Below are 13,817 nucleotides of genomic sequence, written 5' to 3' on the forward strand. Positions count from 1 at the left end.
GAAAGTGCTGTTTAAGCAAGGGAAAGCTATCAAAATTGTCGCTTTTCTGCACTTGAATCAATTGACTCCATGCCTTGGGAAAAAAACTAAAGGAATCTAAAAACCTGATTTTATTCCAGCACGAACGCTCATCATCCACTGCCTGCCATTTCAGTTCGAGAGGCAATAACGTTTCGGCCTATTTGGGGATTATTCAGTAGATAAATGAATTGCTCGCTCTGAGACAGTCTCCTCCTCCTCTCTACCGATGACCACGTGTCCGTGCTAGTCCCATAAATTGGAGATCATACTTAGAATTTTGGCTGCAAAAATGGAAAAAAAAATTTTGTCTCACAGTTAAGTTACATGATTGATGCGCAACCCCTCTAAAATTACTACCCCCCGAGGATATTTCCTGCCACAAGTGATCATGGTCTCTGACTTTTCCCTTCCCCCTCTTTTCCCTTTAGTCCCCTTATCCCCCTCCTCTGCAAACTCCCCCTTACAAACCCAACATATTTTTTGATTTTTAATCGCGAGACGATCCTCTGCAGACAGCACCATTGGATAATAGGTATTTCTCAAACGAGAAATAGCGCCATTAGCCGTGCCAATTAGTTTAGTCAATGCCTTGACCATGAACTCCCCCTCATCCAATGTCTCAACTATTTCTAACAACCGCATGGTGTTAGAACTGTCTCTTTGCGCATGAGCATAGGACACTGCAATAGCTTGGTGTTCTTTGACTCGGTTTGGATATTGGGGATCATTCACCTCCACCAGCTTAGCTTCACAGTCTAAAAGATATTTTGTTGCACTGGAGAAGGGTGTTCTGGAAATTTTTAAAACGTAAAATGGCCCTATCCCCTGAAACCATTTCCACTGTCAGATATCCATGCCGTCTACAATGCTTCATGTGACCCCGTAGTTTTATATCACTACGGAATTTTGAAAGGCATGTAGGGCAGTAGAAACGGGTCCCCCTATGCTTACCATCCCCCAGAACTCTACTAATGTCTGTAATTGGGTTAAAATGGCCAATTGAATTGGCAAGGTCACTAGGCGGTGTATACAACAACCAAAGCCAGTGTTTAACCAAATCAACTGGCGGGCCCCTTATGGGGAAAACCACCCCCTTCTTTTTTAAACGAGTCCCATCTTCAAATTCAGTTTCATACTGAACCACAGTAACGCCGATATTTAAATGGGCATTAGCCCTTTCAAAAATATCAATGGATCTTAGCGTTATTGGGTATTTTCCTTCTAAACAAGAGAAATCTACTACTGGGAAATTGGACCCATCCTTCCCAGGTACAGCCGAGTGATCTAAATTTATCTTAGTAGCGTCATCTGCTAGAGGCTGAAATGCTGATATGAGGAAAGCATATTTGAAAAACTTTTTATCTGTTTCAAAACAAATCCTCTGGACACCACGACAACCTACTAGATCTGGATTATATTTTAAAACTGTATCCCTATCAGACCCACCTGCTCCCCCTCTTAAAATAAAATCTTTCTTAAATTTACATATATTTACACTTAAATTTTCAATAAATAAAACTACAGACCCGCTCCCATTTTCGCTATAGTTCTCGAGATGCGCTATAATTTGTCCTACCCACTCGGAAAAAACTCCCTCAAAATTTTCTAAATTTGGATCAATTACGCGCATCTCAGAATGTATATAATGATAATAAACTTCACTTTTCCCCTCATTTAAATAAAAAACCTTTAAAACAATAGAAACCTTAATTGAATCCCTCCCCCACAATTGAATTTGGTTCTCCAGAAGTGCACGAATTTTATCTACATAGTCGTGCACAATTTCTACGGGGTCAAACACAAAATTACCACACAAAAGCGAATTAAAAGGGTCTCCAAAAGACGCAGTGTAAACAACTATTGCATTTAAAATTGTGTTGGTCAATTGAAAATCGGGAAAAGTTGTACCGCCCCTCCCCCGCTGGGCTATTATCCCCTCCCCCCAGGTGTTCAACAATATCTGGGGTATGCTCCACTTCAGTTGTTTGAAGTGGACTCGGTAGGGTATCGGAGGCTGGAGGAGGAGGAGGAGGAGAAGGGTTCCCAGTTAATTCGTTTGTGAAATCCTCCAAAAGCTGTAGGGTATTTTGGCTCAAGTCCCCCCCGTGCCCAACTGTTCTATTATCTACATTTAAAAAATCATTTAAATACTCAGCAATATTATTAGGTATTTCGTCGGAATTAGCGATATCACTCCATGGTGAAATGTTGTTGGAGAGCTCCTCACCTTCTCCAACTGATGAGGGGGAAGACAAAGAATAAGGGACCAATGGTCGTCCAACCTATAAGTGAAAAATAGCTTATTTTCAAAGTGTTCAAATCACCTCTACTGTTTTTAAAATTTGGATTATTATTTAAAGTCAGCGCTTAGTAGTAGTAGCAGCAGTATGTGCACAGTAGCGTTTGATTAATTCAACTTAAAGAAAATCAAACTTAATATTAGATATTTACAATCTAAAACGCCGCTTTACATAGAAGGCGGCAATTTGAGTTTGTTCAAAAAAATAGCTTATTTTCAAAGTTTTCAAATCAGCCCAACTATTTTTTTTAGTTGTTTTTTTTCGCGGCACTTCCCAGTGGCGCTTTCCGCGGCGCTTCTCGGGCCCGCAGCGCTTCCCCGGCCCGCAGCGCTTCCCACGGCGCTTCCCCGGTCCGCAGCATATCTTATATTAGTATAAGATATTTACAATCTAAAACGCATGACATAGAAGGCGGCAATTTGATATTGTTCAAACAATCCCTCCAAATAAAATTTCATATTAATGCTCTTTATCTGCTCTGGAAAAAAACAACAAAAAAACATGATTTTAAATGGAAAGCCATCTCCTCTCATGATACACAACTCATTCCGATAGAAATTTTTTTTTTTTTTATTGTAGAGGCAATGTGAACCATTCGCTAATAAAGCAATTTATAATGCAATGGATTTTGCTACTTATTATGAGCGGGATATAGTACATTTTTTTCTGGCTTCACTAATCTAATTTAGCAAAGGGTGAATGCATGCACTTGACATGATTCAAAAGGGGAGAACATTATATTTCCTTTGGGGAGAAAAAATCTTTCAATATCCCGCTGAGATATACTTTTACACAGTGTTCGAAAATGGTGCATGTAGAAAAGGCCTAAGAAAGTTGGAAGAAATTGGTAGATATTTCTATATGATAGGTAGGAAAAAATGCTTACATTTGCAAAATCCGTCTGGGCTTGGGTGCCGGATGGTCCAGGTAGTGCGTGTTGGAGGGCGGACGGGGCGGGAGCGCTATGTTCTTGCGCAGCTGGGCCAGCAATGTCATGGGCTTGCATAGATGAGCCAGCAAGGTTCACCATCCTTATGGCCCATTCTCTTTTTGGTTTATGCCCAGACTGTATGGGGGCTGGCAGTGATGGGGCTGCCTCACTCTCTCTTGCTCTCTTAATGGGAGGCGGCGACGAGCATTCTTCATAATTGGCCTTAAAGAAGAGAAAAAAGTTAGTATCAAAATAATTTCCCCCTTTTTACAGAAAGAAAGTTAGTACCCTCATCCATATAATTTTGTCTAGAAAAGCACTTATCACTAAGAAAGGCCCCCCTTCACCAGTATTTTCAGTAAAGCAAAAAGTAAAAATATACTGAACTCAGAGATCAAATGATATTTTAATTAATTAAAAAAGGCTTATTCATCGACCTCTCACCCTAACCTTACTTTTCATGCAACCACTTTTTTTTCATTTTACAATATTGTTGATAGAATTGAGGCATGTCAAACCCCCCCCCCCCTTTCACCAATGTCCTAAATATATTGTTAGTAATTATTTTTGGAAATAAACCCGTTTCACCTGTTCTCCAGCAAATACAGGTTACGAATCCACAATCTCTTTTTGCTTAAAACTACTTTAATTTGATAAAGAGGGAAACAGATCCTTTTTATCGTTGAAACCTTTTGGTTAAGTCGCTAACGGAAAGGATTAACAAGCATGAAGTGCAATTGTGGGGTATCAGCTGTTTAAATCATTGCGGAAAAAGGTTTTTAGAACAAGTAACGGCGGTTGTGGCTTAAATGGAAACGGTTTATTAATAGCTATGGGATAGACAGAAGTTGAATGTCACTTTTTGATAGGCTTACAGAAAGAATAAATTTAGCGAAAAAAATAGAAATATTTCTATTAGAAAAAATTATACCTACAAAATCAGAGTGGGGCTGGGAGGGGTGTTAGGTTTTTGTAATAAAAAGAACATATTTTATGTTTTCTAGTGAGTATAAAGATTGCATCGTGGTTAGGTTTGTGGGGGGGGGGGTACTTATCTAAATATACTAGAGGGTGACCAAGGAAAATAATTTTATTTTGAAAATAAAAAATGTACTAAATCAGAACTTACATGGTAAATTGAAGTTGCCAAGGCTTCAAGTTCATCAATAACATTCATTGTTGTTTCAATTGTGTCACAATACTTTCTGATAATTTAATCACATTGCATGCCCGTTATATACGAAATCTCAATGGGCGAATTGTTATGTAACGGGGAAAACCATATGTAACCAGCTCTCTGATTGGCTGAGAAGGAGGATGTATCCGACTCGCTGATTGGCTGAGAAGGATGCATGTACTTCGAGTTTCCTATTCCAGGACACCTTGACATTCGTCCCTAGCATGCACTTGTCCAAAACAACAATAATAAATAAATCCCTCAGGCCTAAAGATTAAAGAAACCATAATGTTTCTTAATTCCCCCTTCGTGAATCAATAATTCCCCCGCCGAGTATGTAAAACAAGTTCTCAGGTTAGGTTAGCCTAAGGATCAAAGAAACCATAATGTTTCTTAATTCCCCCTTCGTGAATCAATAATTTCCCCGCCGAATATGTAAATCAAGTTCTCAGGTTAGGCTAGCCTAAAGATTAAAGAAACCATAATGTTTCTTAATTCCCCCTTTCGTGAATCAATAATTCCTCCACCGATTATGTAAATCACCCCAATGTCATTACACCTGGACAAACAACAGCAAATAAATCGACCTTGAAACATCCATCAAAGTGAGAAAATTCCTGTTTTTCCATTCTCACTGACAATGAACCATAAAAACATCCATAAAAGTGAGAAAGTTCCTGTTTTTCAAATTCTCACTGACAAAAACCATAAAAACATTCATAAATCACTGTTGATATCCATGAAAAACATCAAATAAATTGACCAACACACATAACCATCCAAGAAAACATCCATCAAAGTGACAAAAATCCTGTTTTTTCATTCTCACTGACAACAAACAGACATAAATTATGTAAAAAAAGTTGTAGGTGGCAGCAGGGGTGAATCGTGGGAGTAGCACCCCCCTCTCTACTAACATCTCACGGGGAACAGAAAAATAAAATCTTTTTTTTATAAACTATGTAAACAGGTTCTTTTGTTTTCTATTCTACTCCAAGAGGAGCGCCTTAGCTCCACCTTCGAGTTCAACTGAGACAGACGCGTGCAATCACCTAGATTGACCAAAACAACACCAGTTGACGTTAGCTTTCGCTTTGATTTAGACCAAATTAAATAATGAGTGGTATTGAGATAGTAATTGGATTGTTGGACAATTTAGTTGATGAGGATTATGATCGTGAGAGGCGTGGAAGGCAACATAAAGCTCACTCGCGTCGCAGAGTACTCTCAAGTGATAGTGATACTGATCAAACACATGGCTCTGGGAGCCCAGAGTTTCAAACTCGTGCTCGATATGCCTCTCGGAGCCCTGAAATTAGTTCTTGGAACGAAAAATCTTGTTCTCGGAGCCCCATAAAAATCCATGACACAAAGCGGAAGGCTTCTCCAAAAGAGCACAAAGGTAAAAGATTAAAAGAAAACACTTCAAATGACACTCTATTCAAAAAGATTTCTGAGGAACGCTCTGGTAGCAAAGATGGTTCCAAGATCCATAAGAAACTTGCCAAAGTTGCAAATAGATCTTTTTCTGAGCCTTTGGAAATAGGGAAGCTAAAAGATTTATTTGAGCGCCACCCTAGGCCTGCGAATACTTAAAAAAATTGTTGTTTCAAAGGTGAATAGTGAAAATTTGGGCTACTCTCTCATCACAGGCTAGACAGAGGGATAAGAAGGCAATTCAAGTACAGCGGACAATTGTTCACTCAACATTTTGTGTTTAGAGGAAGCAAATGCGATTCTTGAGCTTGAAAATGAGCATATAAAAGAAAAGGTTGTCAAAAACCTAACAGATACAGTTCACATGCTTGGCCTCACTAATTATGATCTAAGTCTGAAAAGACGTCATGCGATGAAATTTGAAGTGATCCCAGATCCTAATGTAGCATCAGCCTTATGCACTACTGAAGTCAAAGTCACGGAGTTTTTTCTGGCTAAGATGTTGCCAAAACAACGTCTAAAGCCCAATCCTTTGCGGATTTGAGAAACTCATTTGGAAGACCAAAAACGTGTAAGGGGGGCCTACCGTTATCGCCGATGGCAGAACGAGTCCCCCTTACTGAATGCAGGGCCAGGACCGTCAAGAGAGGTCCAAATTCCAAAAATTCCAGAAAAGGGATCGCAAATAGCTGGTATGTACTATCTAACATACCCCGGCCTTTGATTTTTATGATTTTGTTGGAATTTCAATAGACAGTCACAACATTTGTCTGATAACTTGAAAGCGGGGAGAATTAGTAAGTACGTCTCAGAATGGCAGTCAATAACCAGTGATTTGAATATTTTGAATATTGTAGCCTCGGGCTATAAGTTTGAACTTGAGAAAACACCACTAAAAGCTTTGAAAACAAACAACAAAAGTTTTACGTTTGAAGATATAAGAAAAGAAAAAAAGAAAAATAATAAGGCTATAAGCAAAGAAGTTGATATTTTATTGCATAAAGGTGTTATTGTTAGAGTACCCGAGTTCAGAATAAAGGAAACACGTTGTATTTCTCCCGTTTTTACGGTCCCAAAGACAGATGGGTCTACTCGGTTTATCTTAAAAAATAAAACGAATACATTAAATATTACCATTTTAAAATGGAAAGTGCTCAGTCTACGGTTTTTTTTAATGACAAAAAATTGTTAAATGGCCTCTATTAACCTAGTCGATTTTTATTATTCATGCTTTGTTTACCTTGATGATAAGATGCGGCTTTGTTTTGAAGTAGGCGTTTGTTACGCTTTCACATCAAAGCCATTTGGTTTATCATATGCTCCAAGGGTTCTTACGAAACTTATGAAACCCATTTTTTCCCTGCTTCGAAGAAAAGGGTATTTGTCAGTGGTATATTTAGATGATTTTGTCCTCCTTGGAAAGTCATATTTAGAATGTCAAAACAATATCTATGAAACAGCGGAATCACTTTCACACCTGGGATTTGTTATTCGCCCGGGAAAGTCCGTTCTTATCCCAAGTCAACAAATAGAATATCTGGGTTTTATGTTAGATTCACGATCAATTAAAAAGGTTATAGATTTGGTTTCGAAAGTTCTTAGTCAAGAACTGACTACGATTCAAGAGTTGGCCGAAACTCTAGGCATTCTTGTTTCAACATTCCCCTCAGTGGAATTAGGGCCTTTATATTACCGGAAAGCGGAATCGTTGAAAACTCAAGCACTAAAGTACGCGAGGGGGGATTTTGCGGCAAGGCTAATTTTAACATTCGATGTGAATTCGGAACTTCGATGGTGGTTGGATATTTCCAATCATGCTTCTAAAGAAATTAAGCCTAGATCTATTGACAAATATTTGTGTAGTGATGCATCGAAACTAGGTTGGGCACTCTTGGATGAATATTCCATGAAAACGGCCACAGGAGAATTGTCCTCAGAAGAGAAAAGATTTGATAGTAATGTCTTAGAAACGAAGGCTGTTTATCTAGGATTAAAATGTTTTGCTCAGGATATTAAAGGCATCCATGTCTGGCTGCATTCTGACAATATAACCACAGTAGCTGACATAAATAAAATGGGAGGATGAAAATCTGAGTTCGTAATTATTTCACAAATAACGTCTGGCAACTAGTATTGCAGAGAAAAGGCTGGATATCTGCAGAACATTTGCCTGGAGTTGCTAATACCGCGGATAAAGCATCATGAAGATTTGATAATAAAAAAGAATGGAGATCGGATTTTGAAATATTTATTATTTTGAACTTTTTGGTTAGTCAGTCGATAGCTATTGATTTGTTTGCAATTAGATTAAATTTTCAGATTAAACCATTTGTTTCTTGGAAACCAGATCCAGAATGTTTGTTCGTAGATGCATTTGCAATGAGTTGGAAGCCTCATTTCTTTTATGCATTCCCCCCATTTAGTTTGCTTCAGAAAACCCTTCAGAAAGTGGAAACAGATCACCCCACTTGTATTTTGATCTTTCCAAACTGGACCACACAAGTTTGGTATTGCTCACTATTAACGCTTTTAGTAGGAAGTCCCATACTTCTACCAAATTACATTTTTACTTTGTCTTTCCCACAGAAACCGACCTTGCACCATACATTGTCCAAGACGTTACGCCTAGCGGCTTGTGTCGTCTCCGGCAAAGGCTTCACCACCAAGGATATTCTCCTTCCACAGTTGATATTACTATGGATGGATGGCAGGAATTGACTAAGCACCAGTACAGGGTTTACATTGAAAAATAGATCGACTTTTGTGGAAGAAATACAATCCAGGCCTTGGAGGCAACTCTACCAGAGATTTTGACCTTTCTTACCGAACTTTTTCACTCAGGTGTTGGATACAGTGCTATTAATACTGCGAGGAGTGCTTTATCGGCAATTTTACCAAGCCTTCAGTTAGGCACTAATCCCATCACCAAGAAGTTCATGAGAGGTGTCTTTAATAGAAGGCCGAATCTGCCCAAGATTTCTAGTATTTGGCATGTAAAAATGTGTATTCGATCTCTTTAGACTGCCAGCTTGGAAGATCGAAAATCTTCAACTAAAGACACTAAAACAAATTTTAGCAGTTTTATTAATTCTATGAGCTTGTGAAAGAGTTCAGTTTTTGACCAGTTTATCACTTAGTAATATGATGTATAATGATGATGGAAGTTTTGATTTTCAAATCAATGTATTGTCAAAAACAACGAAACCGGGCAACTGCAAATCAGTAGGTAAATTTTGGCCTTTTCAAGAGTCGTCCGTGTGTCTGGTGACGCACCTAGCTAGGTATGTTAGAATAACGTCAGATCCAATTAGAAACGACGCAATTTTTCTTACATATCGTAAACCTCATATTGCTGCGTCCAAGTCATCTATTTCTAGATGGATAAAAGAAGTTTTATTTCTTGCAGCTATAGATATTAGTGTTTATGGTGCTCATAGCATACGGTCTGCCTAAACGTCCCGCCTTAAAGCAAGAGGAGTTGACGTGGACAAAATCGTAAAATATTTAGGCTGGACAAATGCCAAAACGTTTGCAAAGTTCTATAATAAACCAATTGAAAGTGGTCAGCAGTTATCTGTCTTTTGAATTAACTCATTGTATGTTATTATATTTGAAATATCTTACTATAAATGAAATTTTGTGCAACAGCCTCTCTTTATAAATAGGGCTATTATTGATCATTAGTGATGGTTTAGCTCATGCTGAACTTTAAATTCTCAGTTGAACTCGAAGGCGGAGCTAAGGCGCTCCTTTTGGAGTAGAAATGGTAATTCAACGAAAACTTACCAAGTTTGAAGTTGGATTGTAATTCTACTCCAAAGAAGAAGTGCTAGCGTAGCTGAGAATTCAACTGCCCTCCCAATTTCCCTCCCCGTTGAACTTTCAGCGTTTCATCATGAGCTTAACCACCGCATATTACAATGACTTTAAAATACCTGTGTTGTTTTGGCCAATCGAGGCGATTGCACGCGTCTATCTCAGTTGAACTCTCAGCTACGCTAGCGCTCCTTATTTGGAGTAGAATTACAATCAAACTTCAAACTTGATCAGTTTTCGTTTAATTTATCAATTAAATCGCTATAAATTTCAAAAGACTGGATTAAAAATATAAAAAATTTCTTCTTTGATTGCTTCTTTTTTTAATTATTTCATTCATCTTTCACAGCCGCAATCTACATTATCCTATCTCCAAATGTGAAGTGTACAAATTATGGAGCAATATTCTATCAATCAGCATCTGACAATAAAAAGCTTGTAGAATCATTCATTGAATATTTTACCTTGCTACTTGTCTATCGAGGTCTTCCTGAGTGGCAGTCTTACCACCTCGGTCTCAAGACATCCTACTGGTCGGAGGTATGTAGAATAAACACCCTATAGAAAAGGCAATAGGCAAGACTGGCTGTTTCATTAGAGAAGTTATAACGTTTTACATTTGCAAAATAGGAATTTAATGATGATTTTCTATTTTGACAAAGGAGTACAACAATTCAAAAATTTTAAAAAAGGAAACCAATAGTTTCAAGCTTAGTAGCGTACATATCGTTGTTAGAAATCGGACAAGCTTCAATAATCAAATATTTTTGAACAAATTTTAATTTGAAAAGATATGAAATTGCGGTAAGAGCAAGAAACTGGTAATTGCAAAAATATTTGTCTATATTTAACAAGGGATTACAACAATTTAAAAACATTGAAAAATAAAACCAAAAGTTTGAAGCTTAGTAGAAATCATTGTTAGAAATTGGACTTGCTTTAATTAATCAAATATCAGAGGCAACGCTGTAGCGTTGCCTATAGTAAAGGCCATACGGCTCCAATGTTTTACTATTTATTTATTATTATTATTATTATATATTTTTTCCCAGAGGCATTGTATATGGAAGGGGTCGTCGTAGAAACTTCAAAGGGGGCTTATTCGATTGGAAATCGAGAGTTCTACTGCCCTTTTTAATAGTCGAAAGTAATTGGAGGGCAACTAGCCCCCCCACACCCATCATTACCCCAAACACATCTAATCAAAATTTTGAGATAGCCACTTTGTTCAGCGTAGTTGATTTCCAGATAGAAAATATATTATTGAGGAGGACACTCCCCCACAACCCTCAGGGAAAAGGTTTTAAGTTATGCCCTGGGGGAATATAAGGTTTTATTGAAGGCGTTGTCATAGAAACTTCAAAACAAACTCATTCGATTGGAAATTCACAGGGCTAGTGCCCTTTTTAATAGTCGAAAGTGATGGGAGGGCAACTAGCCCCCGCCCCACGACCATCATTTCCCCAAATATATCCAATCAAAATTTTGAGATAGCCATTTTGTTCAGCGTAGTTGATTTCCAGATAGAAAATATTTTTTTGAGGAGGACAATCCCCCACAGCCCTCAGGGCAAGGGTTTTAAATTATGCCCTGGGGGCATATAAGGATTTTATAGAAGGCGTTGGTGTACAAACTTCAAAGAAGGTTCATTCGATTGGAAATTCAAAGGGATAATGCCCTTTTTAATAGTCGAAAGTGATTGGAGGGCAACTAGTCCCCCCCACGCCCATCATTTCCGCAAACACATCAAATCGAAATTTTGAGATAGCCATTTTGTTCAGCGTAGTTGATTTCCAGATAGAAAATATGTTTTTGAGGAGGACAATTCCCCACGATCTTCAGGGCAAGGATTTTAAGTTATGCCCTGGAGGCATATAAGGTTTTTATAGAAGGCGTTGTCGTAGAAACTTCAAAAAGCCTCATTCGATTAGAAATTCAAAGGGCTAATACCGTTTTTAATAGTCGAAAGTGATTGGAGGACAACTAGTCCCCCCCCACGCCTCTCATTCCCCCAAACACATCCAATCAAAATTTTGAGATAGCCATTTTATTAAACGTAGTTTTAAGTTCTGGAAATTTGGTCTTTGAGGATGACAACTGCCCCACAGCCCTCAGAGCGAGGGTTGTAATTTATGCCCTCGGGGCATATAGGGTTTAGCATAGACAACGCTGTCGTAGAAACTTCAAAAAGGGCTCATTGAATTGGATATTTAAATGGCTAGTTTCCTTTTTAATAGTCGAAAGTGATTTTAAGGCAACTGACACCCCTTCCCCGCCCACCATTTCCCCAAACACATCCAATCAAAATTTTGATATAGCCATTTTGTTCAACGTAGTTGAAAGTTCTAGAAATTATATATTTGAGCAGGACACTCCTCCCAAAGTCTTCAGAGGAAAGGATTATAAGTTATGCCCTGGCGGCATGTATGGTTCTTATGGAAGGAATGCTCGTATAAACTTCAGAGAGGACTCATTTGATTGGAAATCGAAATTTCTAGTTCACTTTTTAAGTGTCAAAAGATATTGGAGAGTAAGCAGCCCCCCCCCCCTAAACCCTTTTTTCCCAAATGCATCTAATAAAAATTTTAAGATAGCTATTTTGTTAAAAATAGTTCAAAGGTCGGATAAGAAAAAATATGGTGTCAATAGAAACCCCCAGGTGACAGGGGAAGGCGTTCTAAGTTATGCCCTATGGGCATGTACGGCTCTTGTGAAAGGGATTCTCGTATAAACTTCATAGAGGGCTCATTTGATTGGAAATTGAAAGTTCTAGTTCACTTTTTAAGAGTCAAGAGAGTTAAACTATCCCCCCACGTCCTTTTTTCCCAAACCTGTCCGCTACAAATTTTGAGATAGGCAATGTTTTGGAAATTGTTAAAAAATTAGATAAAAGAAACGCCCCCCCCCCCCCCAGAGCCCGGGGGATAGACGTTTTAAGTGTTATCCTGGGGGCTTGTACGGTTCTTATGAAAGGGATGCTCGTATGAACTTCAGAGGGGGCTCATTTGATTGGAAATTGAAAGTTCTAGTTCAATTTTTAAGAGACAAAAGATATGCGAGGGCAACTAGCCCCCCTCCCACACACACCCTTTTTTCCCAAGACCATTCGATAAAATTTTTATAATACCCCACAATTTGAGGTAGCCATTTTTTAAAAAATAGTTCAAAGATCATATAACAAAAACTTCTTTACGCATGGTCATTTCGTTAAAAATAGTTCAAAGGTCAGATAAGAAAAACTTCTGTGTTGACACTGTCCCCCAGGGCCGGGGCAGGGGTTATAAGTATTGCTCTGGGGGCATATATGGTTCTTATGGAAGGTATGCTCGTATAAAATTCAGAGAGGGTTCATTTGAATGGAAATTAAACGTTGTAGTTTATTTTCTCAGAGTGAAAAAAAAATCGGAGGGAAACTAACCCTTCCCGCCCTCTACGCCTTTGGGTGTTTCGGATGGACAAACCCATCTGATAAAAATTTCAGGTGATAATTTTATCAAAAATAGTTCCACCATCAGATATTAAAACTCCAGGGTCGACACCTTTCTTACAGAAAGGATACTCATATAAACTTCAGAGAGGGCTTATTTGATTGAAAGTAGAAAGTTCTAGTTCACTTTTAAGGAGTCAAAACAGACCGAAGCTGAATCTAGTCCCCCTACGCCCCTTTTCCCCAAACCCACCCCCGAAAAAATTTGAGATAGCAATTTTGTGAAAAACAGTTCAAACATCAGATAATAAAAAGTCCGAGGTTGACACAAACCCGGTTTTTCCCTTTGATATTGTTACTTTGACATCAATTTTGATATTTTGACGAATATTTGATTTTTTTTTAAGTTAGATTTTGAAATAAAGAATTTATAAAAACTTGAAATGCGCAATCAAAAACAAACTTGTTTTTTTTTGTTTGTTTTTGCAATCAAATACAAACAAAAATTAATTAAAAAAAAACTTTCCGAAAAATAAGTTTTTCAAAGAAAAGTAAGGCCATTTTAAACTTAAGCTCAGCAGATACAAGTACCTTTTAAAATTCAAACTCAAAACGACCAGAAATTTTTTCAAAGAATAAATGAGACCCAAAATGAACAGAAATTAAATAAACAATTATAGCAAAAACATACAATAAGTAAAAATATAA

The 13,817-nt window shown here is 37.9% G+C and overlaps 1 protein-coding gene across 1 annotated transcript in view; it reads left to right on the plus strand.

Annotated features, from left to right (window-relative positions):
• Positions 1-13,817, plus strand: part of LOC148942469 (tubulin polyglutamylase complex subunit 2) — a 129,967-nt gene that overhangs the window by 42,716 nt on the left and 73,434 nt on the right. The window contains exon 3 of the mRNA XM_089102645.1: positions 10,032-10,222. Coding sequence (XP_088958771.1) covers positions 10,032-10,222 — 191 coding nt within the window. The remainder of the gene's footprint in view (positions 1-10,031; positions 10,223-13,817) is intronic.

Source organism: Artemia sp. Qi Xiang Cuo, chromosome 16, assembly GCF_049724085.1.
Source record: "Artemia sp. Qi Xiang Cuo chromosome 16, ASM4972408v1, whole genome shotgun sequence".
Taxonomy (NCBI): Eukaryota; Metazoa; Arthropoda; class Branchiopoda; order Anostraca; family Artemiidae; genus Artemia; species Artemia sp. Qi Xiang Cuo.